General features: G+C 43.3%; 1 protein-coding gene across 1 annotated transcript in view; it reads left to right on the forward strand.

Moving 5' to 3' along the window:
* The first annotated feature begins 1,723 nt into the window (after positions 1 to 1,723).
* GMPR (guanosine monophosphate reductase) overlaps positions 1,724 to 17,343 on the forward strand; it is a 44,001-nt gene continuing 28,381 nt past the window's right edge. The window contains exons 1-5 of the mRNA XM_062569930.1: positions 1,724 to 1,893; positions 6,355 to 6,474; positions 7,130 to 7,213; positions 8,767 to 8,940; positions 14,950 to 15,031. Coding sequence (XP_062425914.1) covers positions 1,807 to 1,893; positions 6,355 to 6,474; positions 7,130 to 7,213; positions 8,767 to 8,940; positions 14,950 to 15,031 — 547 coding nt within the window. The 5' untranslated portion in view covers positions 1,724 to 1,806. The remainder of the gene's footprint in view (positions 1,894 to 6,354; positions 6,475 to 7,129; positions 7,214 to 8,766; positions 8,941 to 14,949; positions 15,032 to 17,343) is intronic.

Consider the following 17,343-nt stretch of genomic DNA (forward strand, 5'->3'; position numbering starts at 1 on the left):
GGCAGAGACAGCATTTTTATTTTCCCAATCTCAATCCTTTGCTACAGGAATGCCACTTCTGTAGGGCCCATTTGCATCAGGTCTGTCTACTACTGAACAAAAGGGTAATTTGTTGCTGAACAATACATGACGGGAGATGTAGATCTCTCTCTGAAGGATAAATTTTAGTAGCTGAGTTGCATTGTTGAAGCTAGTGGAGAAATCGCCAGCTGAGATTTTATGTAGATGAGACTGATTCTAAAGGATTCTGTCTTGCCTGAATATTTCCATCAGAAATACCCAGTGCCCACAATGCTCACTGAACAATACGTGGAGTTTGGGAGCCTCGGTGGTTCTGGAAAATCAAATTCAAGGCTTCTCAACCTGGACATTCAAAAAGGCAAGCACTCAAACGTCTGCCTATTTTTTCAAACCTGGGCCTTATGCTCAATTATCCAGAATTATTTGGGACACTCATGCCAAAAGGTGCAAATGAGCGTTGCTGGAGGCTGGGTGTTGACTAGATGTGTGCAACTTGTAGATAAGCAAAAAAAAAGCAGTACCTCATTCTGCCATATGAGTTTTTTGTTGTTGTTGTTGAGGAATAGAAGCCGGTGATGATCTTCCCATGCCCCAATTTCCAGTCGCCAACAACACTTAGCTCATCTGCCTTCCAAAGAAGCCCAAACCAAACTTCCCACTGATCTTGTAGTAAGACTTCAAGGTTCAAAGATGCTGGGCTAGTCATGTCGTGTGCTATCTTTATTTTGATCCGTGTCAGTGGATGTGTCATGGACCCAGTCCATAAAATGCTGGGGGGTTTCACAACTTCATGTTTAACTGGGGCTAACCATTGAAAAATAGATAATACGAAGCCACAAATCAGGTTTCTCAATGCAACTGAGGGCAAAAAAGCTCCCTATTGCTTCCCTGCAGGCACTAAGACAGGAAATTATTGTGCAGAGGATGCTCTGGGTGGCTGCTGCTGCCAGTACTCTCCCGTGACCAACCAGTTGCCCGTTTTTCATGTTTGTACGGGAGAACAGACATCAGCCCCGGCCCTTTGCTCAGCAGTCAGATTCAGAGGCAGCTCAGTGACCCCGGAGCCCGGCAAAACTGCCGTTTATGAAAAGATGTCTGACAGGGGCTAAGCCGACTTTGGGCTCAGCGTGGAGCGCTGAAGGGGCAGCCCGGGAAAGCCTTAAATGCCCCGAACCCCCCAGGCAGACCAAAAGCTGGCCCTTAACCACGCCGGAGACGCACAGCTTTGGGGCGCCCCGCAGCGCCCCGCAAACCGTTGGGCAGCGCCGCCTCAGAGCCGCGCGGTCGCGCCCCGCGCAACGGTCGCCGCGGGAGGCGGCGTCGCGGGGGGAGGGGAGCGGCAACCAAGATGTCGGCGCGGCGCCGGGTGCTGCGCGCTCCGGCCCCCGGCGGGAACAGGCGCGGGCGCCTCGGTCACATGGAGGCGCCGCTTCCTCTGCCCTTCCTTTGCCCTTAAGGCGGCGGTGTGGAGGCGCTGCCCGACCCGCGCCCCGCACAGGGGCAGCGCCGGTGCCGCGGGCTGTCTCCGCGCCCCCCCTCCCCGCCCAGCACACAGCGCCCAGGCGGGCGGAGAGACGCGGGCGGCGAGGGCGGCGGGCTGCTCGGCTAAAAACAGCCCGCTCCTAATAAAGCGATGGGGCGCCGAGCTCCCCGCGCCCTATAAATACGCTCCGCGCGCGGCCGCCGGGCTTTGGCCGCCGCGGCTCGGCAGGAGGCAGCGCAGCGGCGCCGCCGCCAGCACCGCCGGCCCTCCACCTCCCCCCCGCGCCCCGCTAGCCCTGCAAGATGCCCCGGGTAGACGCAGACCTCAAGCTGGACTTTAAAGATGTCCTGCTCAGACCCAAAAGAAGCAGCCTCAAAAGCAGATCAGAGGTGGGGGCTTTCGGCGCAAGCATGCTTTCTCTTCGCGTAACTTCCTCAACCTCCCCCCTTTTCTCTCCTCCTCGCCCTCCCTTTTGCTTCGCAGTCTAGCCGAGCGATGCGTGCCGTCCCCCGACCCGCTTAAAACGCCCTGCAGGCGGCGGGGGGGGGGGGGGGGGGCAGGAGGGAGCGACCCTTCCCGCGGAGGGGGGAGAGGCGGGCACGGCGCTGCCCTCTCCCGCTCCGCAGCCAAAAAGGGAAAGGGGGGAAGGGGGGGGGGGTGGCGGCTCCGAGCAGGTGCCTCTGCGAATTTTTTTCTTTTTTCTTTCTTTTTTTTTTTCTTTTTTAAAAAAGGATGCTCAGGAACAGGCGCCGTGGCCCAGCATGCCCCCATCCCCTGCCGCTGGGGACCGGGGGTGGCCGGTCTCTCCCTCAGCTGCGTTGGCGCCCCGCGGCCTTTGGAGCCCTCTCCCCCACCCCGGTCCCGGCCCCACGGGTGTCGCCTTCCCTGTGGCTCCTAGCCGGGGTATTCCTCTAGTTATTTCTGGCCTGGGAGTGGGGAAGGTCCGACAAAACCCCGCGGGGGCTGCCTCTGCGAGAAAGATGGCTGCCTCGGGACTGACGGCGCCTTTCCCGATTACCTGACCTAACCCCAAGGTTAGGGAAGGATTTGCTTTGCTTGATGAAGGAATTACGTTGCGTCAGGAGGTGGAAAGAGGATTAAGCTTTCCTCTGGGGGGAGTGGGAGTCCTGAGGGAGAGAAAGACTGTGACGGATCAGATGTGGTAGAAGGACAGGAGTGGGAAGGGAGCCGAGGTGTCCGTGTTGGTTAGGGGCATGCAGCCAGGGGTTTTGAGCGGTTTAATTTGGGCGATTAAAGCAAAACCTGTATGCCATTACAAAGGTGTGCGATTGGGGAGGCTGTCTTGGCGGAGTGGTGATCTCCGGTTAGTCCCTTTTTATTTGCAAAGAACGGTGTCCGGGCTGAATTGCTCAGTGACTGGCTTGTGAAGCCAGCAGGTACTTTCCAGACATTTACTTAGGGACCCCTTCAAACTTCACTGTGCTGGCCTGACAAACAGGTGGAGCTGTGCTCCACCGAGTGACACCCGGCTCCTTTCTGTCAAGTGCGGCGTTTGGTATATTTAGCTGCGTGCAGACCGTGGAAAGAAGGGTTGCTGGGAAGGGAAAATGATAGGAGCGCGAGCTGATACGGCAGGGTTGTCACGGGTGCCTATGATGAACTGTTAAAAGCTTTTCACATGAGAACAAGTGCATGTCAGGAGAGGGGTCAGTGAAAACTGATGAAGGTTAAGAAATTGGACACCATCACTGAGGCTATAGCAACAGGAATAAACAGTGTCTGTGAGAACCAGATCTGAAATGGACAGCCCCAGTCTGCTTCAAAACAAGAATATAAATAAATGGTTCTGGCAGAGGAACAGAGGCAGCTTACTACAGTGCCTGTTACCCAGCAAGCTGCTGCTTTGAAGTTTATATCAGAAAGTGTCTACTTCTGTGGTGTGAAAGTCTCATTTTGCATGAAGATAGCTTTTTGTGCAATAGCTGGAATTAAGTCAGCTTCTTAGAGAGGCAGTTTGGGCTGTGTGCAACTCTTCTAGGTTTGCTGTGTTGATACTTGGGCTTGATTCTTGGCACTGTCTTCACTTCCCATGATGGCTTTCTCTTTTTGAAAAGATACCAGAAAATTGGACATTTGAATTTAAGTGTCAAAAGTGATTAAAGCATTGACGGCAGTGGGAGACTGGGAGGGTACAGCATTGCTCTTGTGTGGAGCCTAGGTACTTGAATAAGCTGCTATTCTTGCCTTTGCTGGACTTACCTCTGTAGGTCGCCCATTTTAAATTCATCTGCCATGTGCCCTGTTGGAAGTCCTGCCATTAACTTAAACTAGTAAATAAGCCCAGGGAGCTTTAGGTTGGGTAACCAGTATGCTGCAGAACAGCCAGTGTTCTAGTACTTTCACTTATGAAAGATCCAGGTAGGATCTTTCATACATATGTTATAAAATACATTTAATGATTTTTTTATCAAAATAATTTTTTACTATTGTTGAATAAAGCTATACAATCCTAGAGTCTAAAGTTTCTACATGTGTAGAGCAATAAGCCACAAATTAGCCTTTACTATTCAGAAGGAGATTTTAGAGTTCTGGATCTCTGTAAACATCAGCTCAGCAGCATATAAAAAGTCAAAGGGATGGTCAGAAGTGTTACTGAAGATATTAAGATAAACCAGGTAGCATCATAGTGTTGCACTGTGTGTTCATCATTAATGCACAGTTCTGATTACCCATCACAAGTATATCCTGTGGAGGATATACTAGAAGTCTATAAAGTGACGGGGAGAATGAAAAAGATGAAACTGGGAAATGGCTGCTCGTTGTCTCTCACAAGAAGAGGTAGGAAGCACTGACTAATTATCAGGCAGAGGTTACACTTTTTTGCAACTTGTAATTGAATTTTGGAATTTATTGCTGTAAGATATTGAGGAGGCTGAAAGTATAAATGGGATTTAAAAAGATCCTGGACAAATTCTGTATATCCATGAATGGCTATTTAGTGCAATGGATTGGAGGAGACTTCTGTCCTTAAACTTCAGGTTTTGGGGACTTGGGAAGGTAGACTGGGAAAAAAAGAGTTTTCAAAACTTGCCCCTTTCTTACATTCCCTTCCCAAATGTCTGGTACTGGCTGTTCAGAAAACTAGGGCAGTGGATGAACATCTCTAGCCCAGCATGGTATTTCGCCTGTTCTTAGACAACAGAAGCCTTGTTAGTGAAAGCCCTGCGGTTATCCCACACAAAACGCCTGCCGTTACAGTATTATCAGTTGTAAGGATGATTGTGTGAGATCCACCTGTCTGGCTCGCTACAAGAAGTCATATATGAGAAGTTCCAGTAAGTGGAAGTGAGGATCACTGAAAGAGTAAAGGCCTTGCGTTTCATGTGTTGCTTCTCATCTTGTCGCTATCTTTTCTTAAACAAGCTCATTCTTCCTTCTTCTTTTTCAAGTTCACTTGAAAGGGACTTTTCCCTCTATATTGCTTTAAGGCAGTGGTTCCGGTACTTCTGCCTGCGTAGAAATGGTCATGTGATGCTCTATCTCTTTTCCTTGGTTCCAGTTAATAAATTACATTAAAAGTGACTAAAATACATTAAAAGCCTTCCTCATGCTTGCTTTTTTATTATTATTATTAGCTGTAGCTGAAATTGCCATAAGCATGTTGTGACATCAGTAGTACATGGAGAATTGGGGCCTCTCTGGTAGCAAATGTGAAGGAAGGCCAGTCTCCATTAAGATGCATCTTAGATTGTCCTCTGAAGTGACCTTTCCCCTTAAGAGATTGTACAAAATGAGAAGCTGCTTCGTGATATATCACTGGGGCACCACATTGTTTCTCTCATACAAAGCAGTAATAAGAAAACAATCATATTAATCAATTGTAATATGGTCTGGAACATAATGAAGTTGAGAGTATATGTTGTAAATAGATGATCAAAATCCAGGATTTTTAATGTTGCTTCCTTTTTGGTGATGGATATCAGTTCAGTCCAAGGCTCTGAGTGTTCCTGAGTTAAGGCTGAATTAAGGAATAATGAAAATTATTAAATAGCCTTCATGTGTTACTTTAGAGACTAACATCTTACTATCATGCATTTCTTACATTTTTTTTTTCTTCTGGGAGATGCTAAGTGGATCTATGGGAACTGATCTTAAATTTGATATTATCCTTTGTAAATGGAAGGAACAAAATGCTTGGTGTTACCGTGATCATTTGAGGATGCTTAAGAAGAAATAACTCTGAAGGTGAAAGATGATGCAATTGTGAGAAATTAATTTAGAAGCTAGCTGCCTCATGGATTATTAAGCTGGGATATGATTGTTTGTATTGTATGGCAAAAAAGTTAGCAAGTAGGATGTAATTACACTGTTAAACAAACCCATAGCCAAAAGACAAAGGTTGATTTTGAATTACTATATTGTTATGTACATTAAAGACTGAGACAAACCTCTGTATGACTCAGAGGGAGTTCCAGCTCTGACTTCTGTGAAGTTAGGACTTCACCTCAGGTTTCTCAGCCAGCTAGCCAAACGCTTGAGGTTACTTCTGTGTAAAATCATGAACAGTTCTCTCTGTCCTTTCTTTCCTTTCCCTTTCTGTCTCTTCCAAACCCTGATTTGTTTTTCTGTTTTGATTCTCTCTTTCCTTGAGAGGAAAGAGCTCTCTCTAATGCAGAAACTCTATTTTATGTTTTTTTCTTATTTGGAAGACAGCAGTTATAACAAAACAAATAAAGTGGGGCCATCGTGGGATGGAAGGAGGAAGAAAGGGTGCTGTGAGGAAAATTAAGAAGCAATGTCCAAACCTGCCATCACTGAAGTCAATGACAAAACTCCTGTTAGCTTGCAATCAGTGACTTAAAAGTACATGTGTATTTTTTTTTTTACAGGTTGACCTCATGCGCACCTTCACTTTCCGCAACTCCAAGCAGACATACACAGGAATTCCCATTATAGTGGCAAACATGGACACTGTGGGAACATTTGAAATGGCGGTGGTTATGGCTAAAGTAAGTCTTGATTCTCACTTCTGCAACAGTTGGGAAGCCATTGGGTGACAGCAAACAGCCAGTGTTTGTTTGTTTTTAGTTAAGTTTATTGCAGGATGAGGGACAGGAGTTAGAAAGTCCAGAACGAGAAAGTGTGGTTTTGCCGCTAAACAGTTGGACTTTTAAAGCAGATGTTTACCCAGACACAGGGATTCAGGTGTAATACAGTTTCAGTGGAGATGTTTAATGGGACATTTCTACCTTGGTAGTAGCTCAGCTTCAGGTGAGGGCTTCTAGAGCTGACAGTTATTGTGCTCCATACCAGAGTGTGTGGGTTACTGGATAACATTGCAGCAGACAAGAGTCATTAATTAATTAGCCTCTGGCCTCAAGCCTTACCTTAATCTCCTGCAATGCATAAGCACATGTGAAATGTTGGACCATAACTTGATTAAACATGTCAGAAGCCTGATCCTGAAATATCTGCTAACTATCCTAAGCTATCTTTGAAAAGCCATTTGGAGTTGCTTGGTTGTTACTCTTATGCGCTGTTTCTAATTCTTTCAATCAAGATGAGCCTATACTTAAAATGAGAATTTCTGATACCCTGTTATTCTGCAGTTGAGGGAAAGATGACTAACTTGGACATTGATATCAGTTTTCTTATTTTTGCTAGCATGCAATGTTCACTGCAATTCACAAGCATTATTCTCTGGAAGAATGGAAACTGTTTGCTGCCAGTCACCCAGAATGCCTTGAGGTACATTTTCATACTGTAAATTATTATGGTTTGTTGCTTTGTTCTGAATTCACATACACTGAGGTCTCTTGGGAATACTGTTGTCAAGTGAAGTTTTGGAGAATTAAGATACTTGCTATTCTTAAATGCATCAAGGGAAGTGGCTTGTCCTGGTTTAAAAACAATAGCTGTGCGAGTCCATTGTGAAAGTGCATATATAAGATGTACAAAGCAAAGTTTATGTACACCCAGAATGGAAAGAAAGAAGTATCATGAACAAACAAGAAGAGTTATCTAGGAGTGGGTCTAACTGTTGTGCTCCTGCTGCTGTTAGAAGCTGCGGTAGTACTAGTAAGCGAGGAGCCCACGATCACAAACACAAACATGTTGTGGTTCTAGGCAGGGACTTTACTGTCACATATGCGAGCAGTCCCAGTGCCTGTGGGCTGGAGCTGAGTCCAATTATAGAAGAGGCCCTGGCATTGAAGTTGTCAGAGAATGCATGTGTCCTCCATTTCTGTCCTTGCAGCAGAGCTCATGCTGTGCCACTGACTGTGCTGCATTCATGAGGTCCTAGCCTGAACCATTACAAAGAGAGATCACTTAATAAATTTAAACATCCGCTTAGGTTCAGACTTTTTGTGTACGCAGATTTCTTCTGTGTTCTTGTGGCAGATCTCTATTCCAGGAGAGAGAGTTTCAGAGTGAGAACATGCTTGGTTGTCTCTCCTCCCTGCTAAAGTTCAGTGCAATTTTGAAGAGTTTTCCTGTATGAAAAAGAATACCACACAGCTGTATTGTATCTTTACCTGTGCTTGATTTTGGAATTACAGTATAAAAACTATTGATTACTGTATTGTGTGAAAACCAGCCTATCACTTAAGTTCATCAGGGTTCTCTATATGCTACTTTAGGGTAGAAAGTAGTCCCAGGAACATGCAGTCTCTGAACGCTTCTGCATTTAGGTAGCTCATTTTGTGTTCATAATCATTAGGATCTCCTAGTGATTAAATACTACTCTTTTGCCAAGGATTTCTGCAGAGGTTTTCTGGGCCAACAACTGTGGAAACTATTTTTCTGTTGGAATTCATAAAAAGACAAAGAAGGAAGGAATCTGCTTGTTTTCGATGATAGATCAAGGAAGGATTTGGTGAACTGAAAGGTCCAAATGTCATTCTGACAGCACCCAGATTTTGCCACTCTGCATTCCTGGAAATATGCCAAGTTAGAGTTCCTGTGATTTTTATTTTATTTTATTTTATGGTTAATCTGAGCACTGTTGAACCTTCACCCATTTCAGGTGATTAAATTTGCCTATCAATCCACTTGTGAATGAAGGACTCATAAAATGCTAATATTGCTTTATTTAAGAGCCTGTAAACAGGTACACAGGTAACAAATCAATATTCCCAGGAAGATATTTGTTTCATGTTACATAGTATGACTTTCACTAGCTTCCAGCATAGGTTTCCCTTGAAGCCCACCCAAGACTATGCAGAGGCTGATTCATGAAGTGTATATTCATCCCAACTTTTACAAACAGTACACCATTTGTTCTCCTTCTGTCTTTGTAGCATGTGGCTGCAAGCTCAGGCAGTGGAAAAGCTGATCTGGACAAGCTAACAAGTATTCTAGAGGCCATTCCACCTATCAGATACATCTGCCTGGATGTGGCAAATGGCTATTCAGAGCACTTTGTGGAGTTTGTGAAGTCTGTCCGTGCCCAGTTCCCAAATCACACCATTATGGTAAGTGTCTTGAGAAGGAGGTGCAAGTTCTGTCCAGGAGCAGGGCCCAGGGTTTGCTTAGTAGGCATCAGCAGCTTTGTGGTATTTCCATTAATTTCTAGAGCCTTCAAAAAAAAAAAAAAAAAAAAAAAAGAAAAGTGTTCTTTAATGGCCTGATGGAAGCCTCCTGTCTTCGAGACAAATTTATGTGGGACAGATGTCCTTCTGAGAATATAGAGGGCAGCTCTATTCGTCTCCTTTTTCTGTTCAGCAGGAAGTTGAGTCTGAGCCAAATGATGACTGTTTAATAACATGTTGGCATTGTCAGTCTTCCACTGCTGATAATTTCTGTGGGAACGTTCAGTGTGTGCTCTGATACAGCAGTTTGACATTGGCATGGCAGGCTGGGTGGATTCAATTTTTCTCCTGTTCACAGCCTCCTTCCCACAGCAGATATGACCTCTAATCATAAAGTGTGTAGGTTTATTCTGATGATTCCAAGCTGAGGTTTGCTGGGGGAACATGCCAACATTTCTGGCAAAATGAGGCCAATAACTGTTTCCATCTTTTTAGGTCATTGTAAAGATTGAACCCTGAATGTAGACTAAACCGTTGCCTATCATAAGGTTTCATGGGGTGTTGTGCAATTGTGAATGAAGTCATCAGATCAGGGAGCAGAGCTGATCTGTGTGGGGGCTTTTCATGCTCCTTCTGTCATGATCCCTTCCCTTATCAGACTGCTAATGCTTCATCCAGCCCTTCTGCACTAAGAGTAGGGTGCTTGCATCAGCAAGGGACTACTTGCAACAGAGCCCTACTGCTCCTGCTTGCTTCTCAGGACCCTTGAGGAAACAGGGTCTGAACTTGTTTCCATGAGAGTAGCAGGAATTTTAGAACAAGTAGCAGACTCTTAATGAGGCTCCTGGCCTTACTTCAGGCCGATGCAGCAAGAAATCGTATACTTAGGCAAAACTTTGGCACTCATTCATGCCAGACACAAAACTCCACATGCTTAAAATAATTATAGAATAAAAATGGTCTTAAATGCATGATCCGACTTGGTTCAACAGGGAGCTGCAAGTTCAGGCAGCTTGGAGGAGCCTATAATCCTTCCTCCCATGTGAGCTAAAGCCACAGTGGAAAATAAGCAATGAATTTTGTGGGGGAAAAAATGTGACTGAATGTTCTTGCCTGCTGAATGGTGGTGGTATTGTAAAATGGAAGTGGCTGGAGTGCCTGTGGTGTTCTGGGTTCTTGCAGAATAATAAATAGGCATACTGCGACAGCTCCCAGCAGAGATAGGAGCCTTTTTTGTATGCACGTATTTTTCATGACTTCAAGGAGAGCTTTTGTAAGTACAAAATGATAGGTAGGGGCCTTTTCAGCTGCCCACTTCATGTTCACTTCAATGAGGTAAGGAGCTATCTGCATGCTTTTGATCTGTGGCAATGTCCCTAGTGACCTGGTTACTCCAGTGCGTCTGGCTTGCAGGGTTGGGGGAGACAGGCGGTTAAATCACAGAGTAAACAACAACAACAACAATAAACTTTCATGAGTGGAGAGAAACTTTCATGAATGGAGAGGTAGCACATCCAGCCCTTCCTACCAACCACCTCCCCAAAGACTGCTGACTTTGCTGATGGAAGAGAGAACCTAGCTTTGAAGTCAGGCTGGAGGAATTGCCTGGAAGGCGCAGGAAAGTCAGGTATTAGCCTAAGATTTTTAAGCCAGTCTCACTCAGCCCCCACATCTGTCAAACTACCTTCTTAGCTGTTGCAGTCTCTCTGTTTTTGTGACTTCGGCTGTTCTTAGTTGAAGTCTTGTTGTACTGACAGTACCTTCTACCTGAGTACAAAGTGGCCCTGACCTATTCAGTTGCCTTCTCTGGTTGTAGCTCCCTTCTCTTAACATGGCTGTATTTTTCATCTCCCTCACCAGAATAAATTTCCATTCCTAAAGGTGTGCTACCAGATTTGGAGTGTTCAAGAATCTCTTATGTTCCTAAGCCTACAGTGTCCATGCAGTCCCTATAAGGCTCTGATTCAGCTAGGCAGACATACCCCTCCCCCACTCTCAAATGAGCTTACTTCACATTCTGCACCCAAATGGCCTTTTGAAGCTATTCCTGGCAAAAATGCAGCTTGTCTAGGCTCTTTTCATGATACTCTGTAAGACATGTCCTGCTGCTGCTATTCTGCAGCTGCTTTCGTGTCGCTGTGCTCCCTCTGCACTATGCTATCTACAGTTGTGGTTTTCTAACAAAGGGCTACCAGTTAAATACAAGATCTAAAAATAAAGGAGCTTTCTCATAGCCGAAAGTGATCTACGCGACCATGCAGGCTGCTCTGTTTGCTTTCCTCACGTGACCATTCACTCCACAGTCAGCTGCAGTGCAGTATAAAAGAGTAACACAACCCCAGGTCGGGGAATGTTTGTTCCTGGGGGCCATGTAGTGGATTCAGCTCTGAGGCTGATAGGTGATGTGCAAGGCAACTGTGATTAGTGTAGTACTCTCCGTGGCCAATACTCTGGTGCTGATGGAGGATGTGTCTTGTGTAATGGCCTTTCAAGAGCATGATTTTGCTTTTCAAAATACTTGCTTTGGTAATCACATTACCTTATTTTCTTCTAGCTGGCTCTGATATAAGACCTTTCACTTCTGCCTTTCATATTAGTTTATGAAGAAGATCAGTTTCTCCGCTGAACTCAGAGGAAGCAGAGGCACAAAGGAACAATGTGGTTTGCCCTATATTACTAATTAGAATGAAGATGGAGGAAGAAGCAGAAGCCAAATCTCCTGAGTGTCCCACTAATGTGGCTCTGCTTTCCTGTATCCGAGTAATGGTCCAGTGGAGTGTTCTGCTGTACCACAGCATCAAGTGTTGAGGTTGCACCTACTTGCACTGAAGTCAACAACAAAACTTCAGCTGGTGCATTGATGGTGCAGGGTCAAGCTGTTTGTGTTACAGTAAAATTAGTTCATATTTATTAGTGTAATTACAAAAAAAAAAAAATGTGTCATCAAGCTTTGCCAAGTACTTACCCATGATTTTCCTTTTTCTAGTGTTCTCTTACTGTTCATTATACAGAAGAAGCTCTAGGGAGGGGAGCAGGGATTGTGGCAGGGAGGAAGAGGCTGGGGCAAGAGCACATACGCCGATAGTGTGGCGCATAGAAGATGTGAACCAGAAAAGGAGACAAGCAGATCACAAAGCAGGAACAGAGAGAAACAACAACTGCCACAAACCATAACTCCTCTTGGAGTCAGTAACAATATTTACAAAGGGCTCAGTGGAAGCAGAATTCAGTCAGATGAAGCCATGCAGACACCTCTCAGTTTATCTCTGGAACCAGCGGCAGAGTTGGTCCAGTCATGGTGTGTTCACTTGAGTCAGAGAAGGAGGCCAGCTGGGGTTGTGGAACAGGACACAGTGATGTTACTGCAGCTCTCTTGGGTCAGTCACAATACTGAGTACAGCACCTATGTGGTAAAGCTCAGTCCAGCACAGAGTGCTGTCTTTCCATCTTACAGTAAAGCACCCTTTGCTTTAGTGGGTGAGAAGTGTCCTTTGGCAGTGTTTCTTATAGTGTGGAGGCACAGACTGTGCTTTTCCCTCTAGGATACAGGAAGAAAGTTTGAGAACTGTTGTCACAGACACTTCTCCCCAACTTGATCCATTGCCATTTGCCAGCAGCTTTCAATCAGTGCAGCAGTGTTCCTGTTTCAGTCAGTGTGAGTCGATATTTATAGCAGGCTTTTATGAGGTGCAGTATCATAATTCAGAGGCACTGCCCTACTGTGTTCACTAATTTTGTATCTCTGTCAGAGGAGCTATAGCCTTTATAATCCTGTTAGGTGAAATCTTGATCCCATTAAAGTCGATAGTGAGATTCCCTTTGACTTCTTTGAGGCCAGACTTTCCTCAGGATTGACCCACAGTTCAGTCATCCTGGGTAGTCCTGGAATGAGCCAGGGTGACGCTCACTGAAACCTCACACTGAGCGATGGTACAGCTGAATGTCATCCTGAATGTGTAAGGCCAGGCCCACAGCCGGGGTAAATTGCTATAGCTCCTAATAACTGACTACATTGAAAGCATGCTGGTTTACCTGAGCTGCAGGGGCTTTTCAGTTATTACTGATGCTGTTATTTTACTACCAGGGGTAGCAAAGTAAAATTAGCAGTATGGTAATTACTAGAGTATTTCTCTTTCAAGAAAGTCAGTTCTCCAGCAATTTAGCAATGCATTGGTACTTCAAGTTGGGCATAGTTTTCACTAATACAATACATCCAGCAATTATTATGTTCCCTGACTGCTTCCCCGAGTACACCACAAAGCTTACTGTCTATAGTGGCTTTTTTGTACAATTTCCAGTTACTTTACTTCCTTAGTTAACTTTAAAGGGATTTCCTCTCTGTAGTCTCAGTCTTTCTATATTCACCTTTCAGATTCTTTTTTAGTTGAAGTAATCTAGCTTCTCTTGCTGGAGGACCATGCGTTTCCTGCTCTTCAGCTGTGATACTGCAGTGTCACATACTGTAGCTGTATCTTTCTCTGGCAATGGTTTTTTTCCTCTCCGAGATCTGAAAAAGGTATCTACGTGAAAGAAGCCTGTGTTTGGCAGGTTGAAATCTTCTATCTTCTCACATCTTTCCTGAAAATTGTTAAGGATCTGCAAATTCAGAAAGACTGAAACCACTAATGTGTGTGCATGCATTCCAGGAAAAAAATGTGTGCTAGGGACATAAGTGCTTCTCCTTGCTAGGATGAGCACTTTGAATCAACATATGCAGTTACAGCATTCTGTAGTGCTACTTTAACATTAAACGTCTGGTTAGCATTTCTGAAGAGACAATTTGACAGCCTGCTATGCGCTGCTGATGAGAAGACACTGGTGTTTAACTTAAATAGATGTTTGATCCCAAATCTCATGGAGCCACTGACTTTAATGCCCATTTGTCTGCATTTGTAAATCTGTTGCATATACTTCAGATTTCACTAAGTCATAATGTATTGAGTATCACACTGCACAGGTAGTCATCTGTCTTCAAAATGTAAACTGCTTCCTTAACACTCTAAGCAGCATACTGTCTATCACCCTGTCTTAGAGTGCATAACACTTAGTATAGCAAATTGCCACTGAGCAGAAAGGAAGCAGTACTTAGTTGGAAATACTGTACCTATTACATATTCTGTATTTCCAACAATTGTTTTTTATTGGTATTATTTTTAAAATCAATATCTGCAGTTTTAAGAAAAGTTAACAGGTCCTGTGTTGTGCATCAGAAACTGCTGCCTGAAAGTATCACTGTTCTGTTAAGTGCCTCAGGTGGTGACTTGCCAGCTGTTTCAGGTTCGTAAAAGGAAGAAGTAAAATTCAATGCAAATAAATAGCAAATTACAATCCAAAAATCAGTAAGCAGAGAATGGGATGCCCAGCATTCTCTGTGTAGTTCCCGTTGACTTCAGCAGAAGTTTTGTTTCAGTAAAAATTAAGAAAATGTTGAGTAAGGATTTAGAATTTGCCTCCTGCTCTGCCTCTATCAGTACTGCTACGAACACGTGTTATGTCCTGAAATATCATTACGTAAGAAGTTTTCAGAACATCTCTGGATTCTAAATTCAGGTATCTCCCTGAATGAACAGCCTAGAACAGAGCTCAAAATGAGTGATGTAGGGCAACTGGACTCATGTTTTGTGCAGGTTTATGTTTATTTTGCACAATTTTTGTGAGGAACATGCCACAGACATGAGACAAGCCACAGGGTTGGAATCCAAACCAGACTTGGATTTCAAACATCTCTTCAAATTGGAGATTACTACACCAATCATGAAATCATGTAGTTTCAAAATGTACCTATATGATCTGTTTAATTTCTGTGGCATGCACAATGTACAGTATGGTAAACTATGTTCTTCCTGGTTCAACTAGTAAAAGACCTGGAAAAAACTCCACAATATCATCATTACGTTTTACTGAACTAGTCCTAAAATCTCCCATATATGTTATATTGTTCCTTCTGTCTAGGCAGGCAATGTGGTGACAGGAGAGATGGTAGAAGAACTTATTCTTTCTGGAGCAGATATTATTAAAGTGGGTATTGGACCAGGTAAGTCAAATCCAGGATGACTCATGGTAAAGTTGTTGGAAGAGTTGTTCAGATGGAGCAGGTGTATAATGCTGCAGCTGTTTGCTTGTGCACAAGGATGCTTTGAACCACTCAGGTTAGCAAAGTAACAGTGCCCTTGCCCACAGCATATTTGAGAAATACATGAGTAGTGGGCTGGTTGTACATATTGCAAAGCAGTATCTAAAAGTGAAGATGTATATATCATTGGAAGTACTGGGTTGCTGACATGATCAGTGATAATGTGTTGTGTTTAGGAGCACTGTCTTTCCAGCCTGTTGAAAAAAGACTGAGTCACCCCAGCTAAGGCTTGATGGATGCTCTGTTCAGGATATTCACTTCTATTTTGGTGGATAAAGAAAGATAGGTTTCTAAATATCTTTATGATTTGTGTTCTGTGATGAGATTGCTCACCTTGTTGATGGCTTTAAAGATAAAAGGCCATGAAGGAAGTGTGAAGTATGGATAATATTACTGCCTCTACCCTTTGCTATTGCTTAAGAGCTCTAATAGTTATACTAATGCTGTTACGTGTTATCTGTCAGCTATTGCTTAAGAGCTCTAATAGTTATACTAATGCTGTTACGTGTTATCTGTCACTGTAACATTATCATGAATAAATGGGAGGACCCTATACTTCATACAGTCTTTTTCTTGCCTTCAATTCCATAATACTGCTGCCTGGCTTATACTGTTATAATGTCTTTCTTTTTCTTCTGTCCCATCCCTGGCTGTCTGTCTGCTCATGTGCTCCTTCCTCTCGCCATTTTCTTCATAGACTGCAGCTGGGGTCAATATGTGTGGGCTAGATTTAAATTAGTTAGCACAAGTGCCACTGACTGTATAGCCACGATCAGCCAGTGTAGCACAGGCAGATGGTTTACTGAACATTTGAAAGTGGTTATGGTCCATGAATTGAGCATGTCCAATGATGTAATGAAGGTTGCAGTAATGTCCAGGAAGACAGTAAACAACAAATACTGTAAAATAGTTGAAGGGCAAACAGCAGAGATGCTGTGGTGTGATTGTCACAGGAAAGTTCAGATATAAAAGAAGAAATATACTTTGTAGTCTCAAAGTGGAAGCAATTATGAGTAAATTTTGTGTAGTCCTCCCTGGAAACCTGCCAGAACAGATCTATACAGGTCAAAGAGCAAAAAAAAAGCAAAGCTAACAAATGTTCTTCACAAAAAATCATATTTTGAGACTCTCAGATAATGATCCATTCTGTGGAAAATGTCAGTGATTTATTATAAAGCATTAGGCATTTAAGCACTTACTTTCTTTAAAATTAATTTTCTTCCTTCTTTGCAGAAGTATTTCTCAGTGCTTATACATTGCCAGTTTTCTGAAAGATAGCTGGAAGTTTTTACTTTACAAATAGTTTAAGTATACTTGAATAAGGTAAAAGGGTCCAGACTTCTCTACATTTAATCTAGAATCTGTTCTGAAATTTTTGCTATCATGCAAAATGTTTATGATCTGTATCCTAAATGATAGGACCCTGGATTGTCATAAAACAATTTTCATTTTGACTCTTAATTTGAGGAGAAAATAGAGAAGGCATTTCAAAAGATCTAAAGCTGTATTAAACTGGCATTGTAATGTTTGATATGCATATGTACATATGTGTGTGTGTACATATATACATATTTAAAAATACTTGCATTTATATATGTGCACATATATATCTGTACACACACAGTTTTTAAATATACATATATGCACACCATTTTTATCTATAGTATAGTTTTAATAGATAATATACTTTCTTGTAATGTGACACTATAGTTTTCTGTTGATTATTTGTCTTACCTTTTAAATGCTATCTACTGATTTTCTTAAATTCTCAGTTACTGTGGTCAACCAAATACTTCTGCTTTAAGTACTAGGCAAAAATTAGTTTGTCTTCCTTGTGGAGAATTTCCACAAAAAAGAAAAAAAGCTCAGATGTTCTTACAGATGCATTTTAAAAATATCTGTAGACAAGAGATAAAGATAACTAGAAGTATTTCTTCATTAGAAAAGATGTTCAGATATTAAATGTTGCTACTGAACCTCATTGAAGTTGTGACTCTGGTCCCTTTGCCCCCTTCTCTTCAGGCATCTCGGTTGGACTTCCTCTCCGTGATGCAGTAACTCCCTCACCAGGAAGCATTACAGATGAGACCTAAACTGGGAGTTCTGGCCCTGGAGAAGAAGGGGGGTATTAGTCACCTGAATTACAACTCCCATGAATTGGTATGACAGCATTTCAAAACCAAAGTTTCCATGTGTTCCTTTTATCTGTAAGA

The sequence above is a fragment of the Rhea pennata genome, chromosome 2, assembly GCF_028389875.1.
Source record: "Rhea pennata isolate bPtePen1 chromosome 2, bPtePen1.pri, whole genome shotgun sequence".
Lineage (NCBI taxonomy): Eukaryota > Metazoa > Chordata > Aves > Rheiformes > Rheidae > Rhea > Rhea pennata.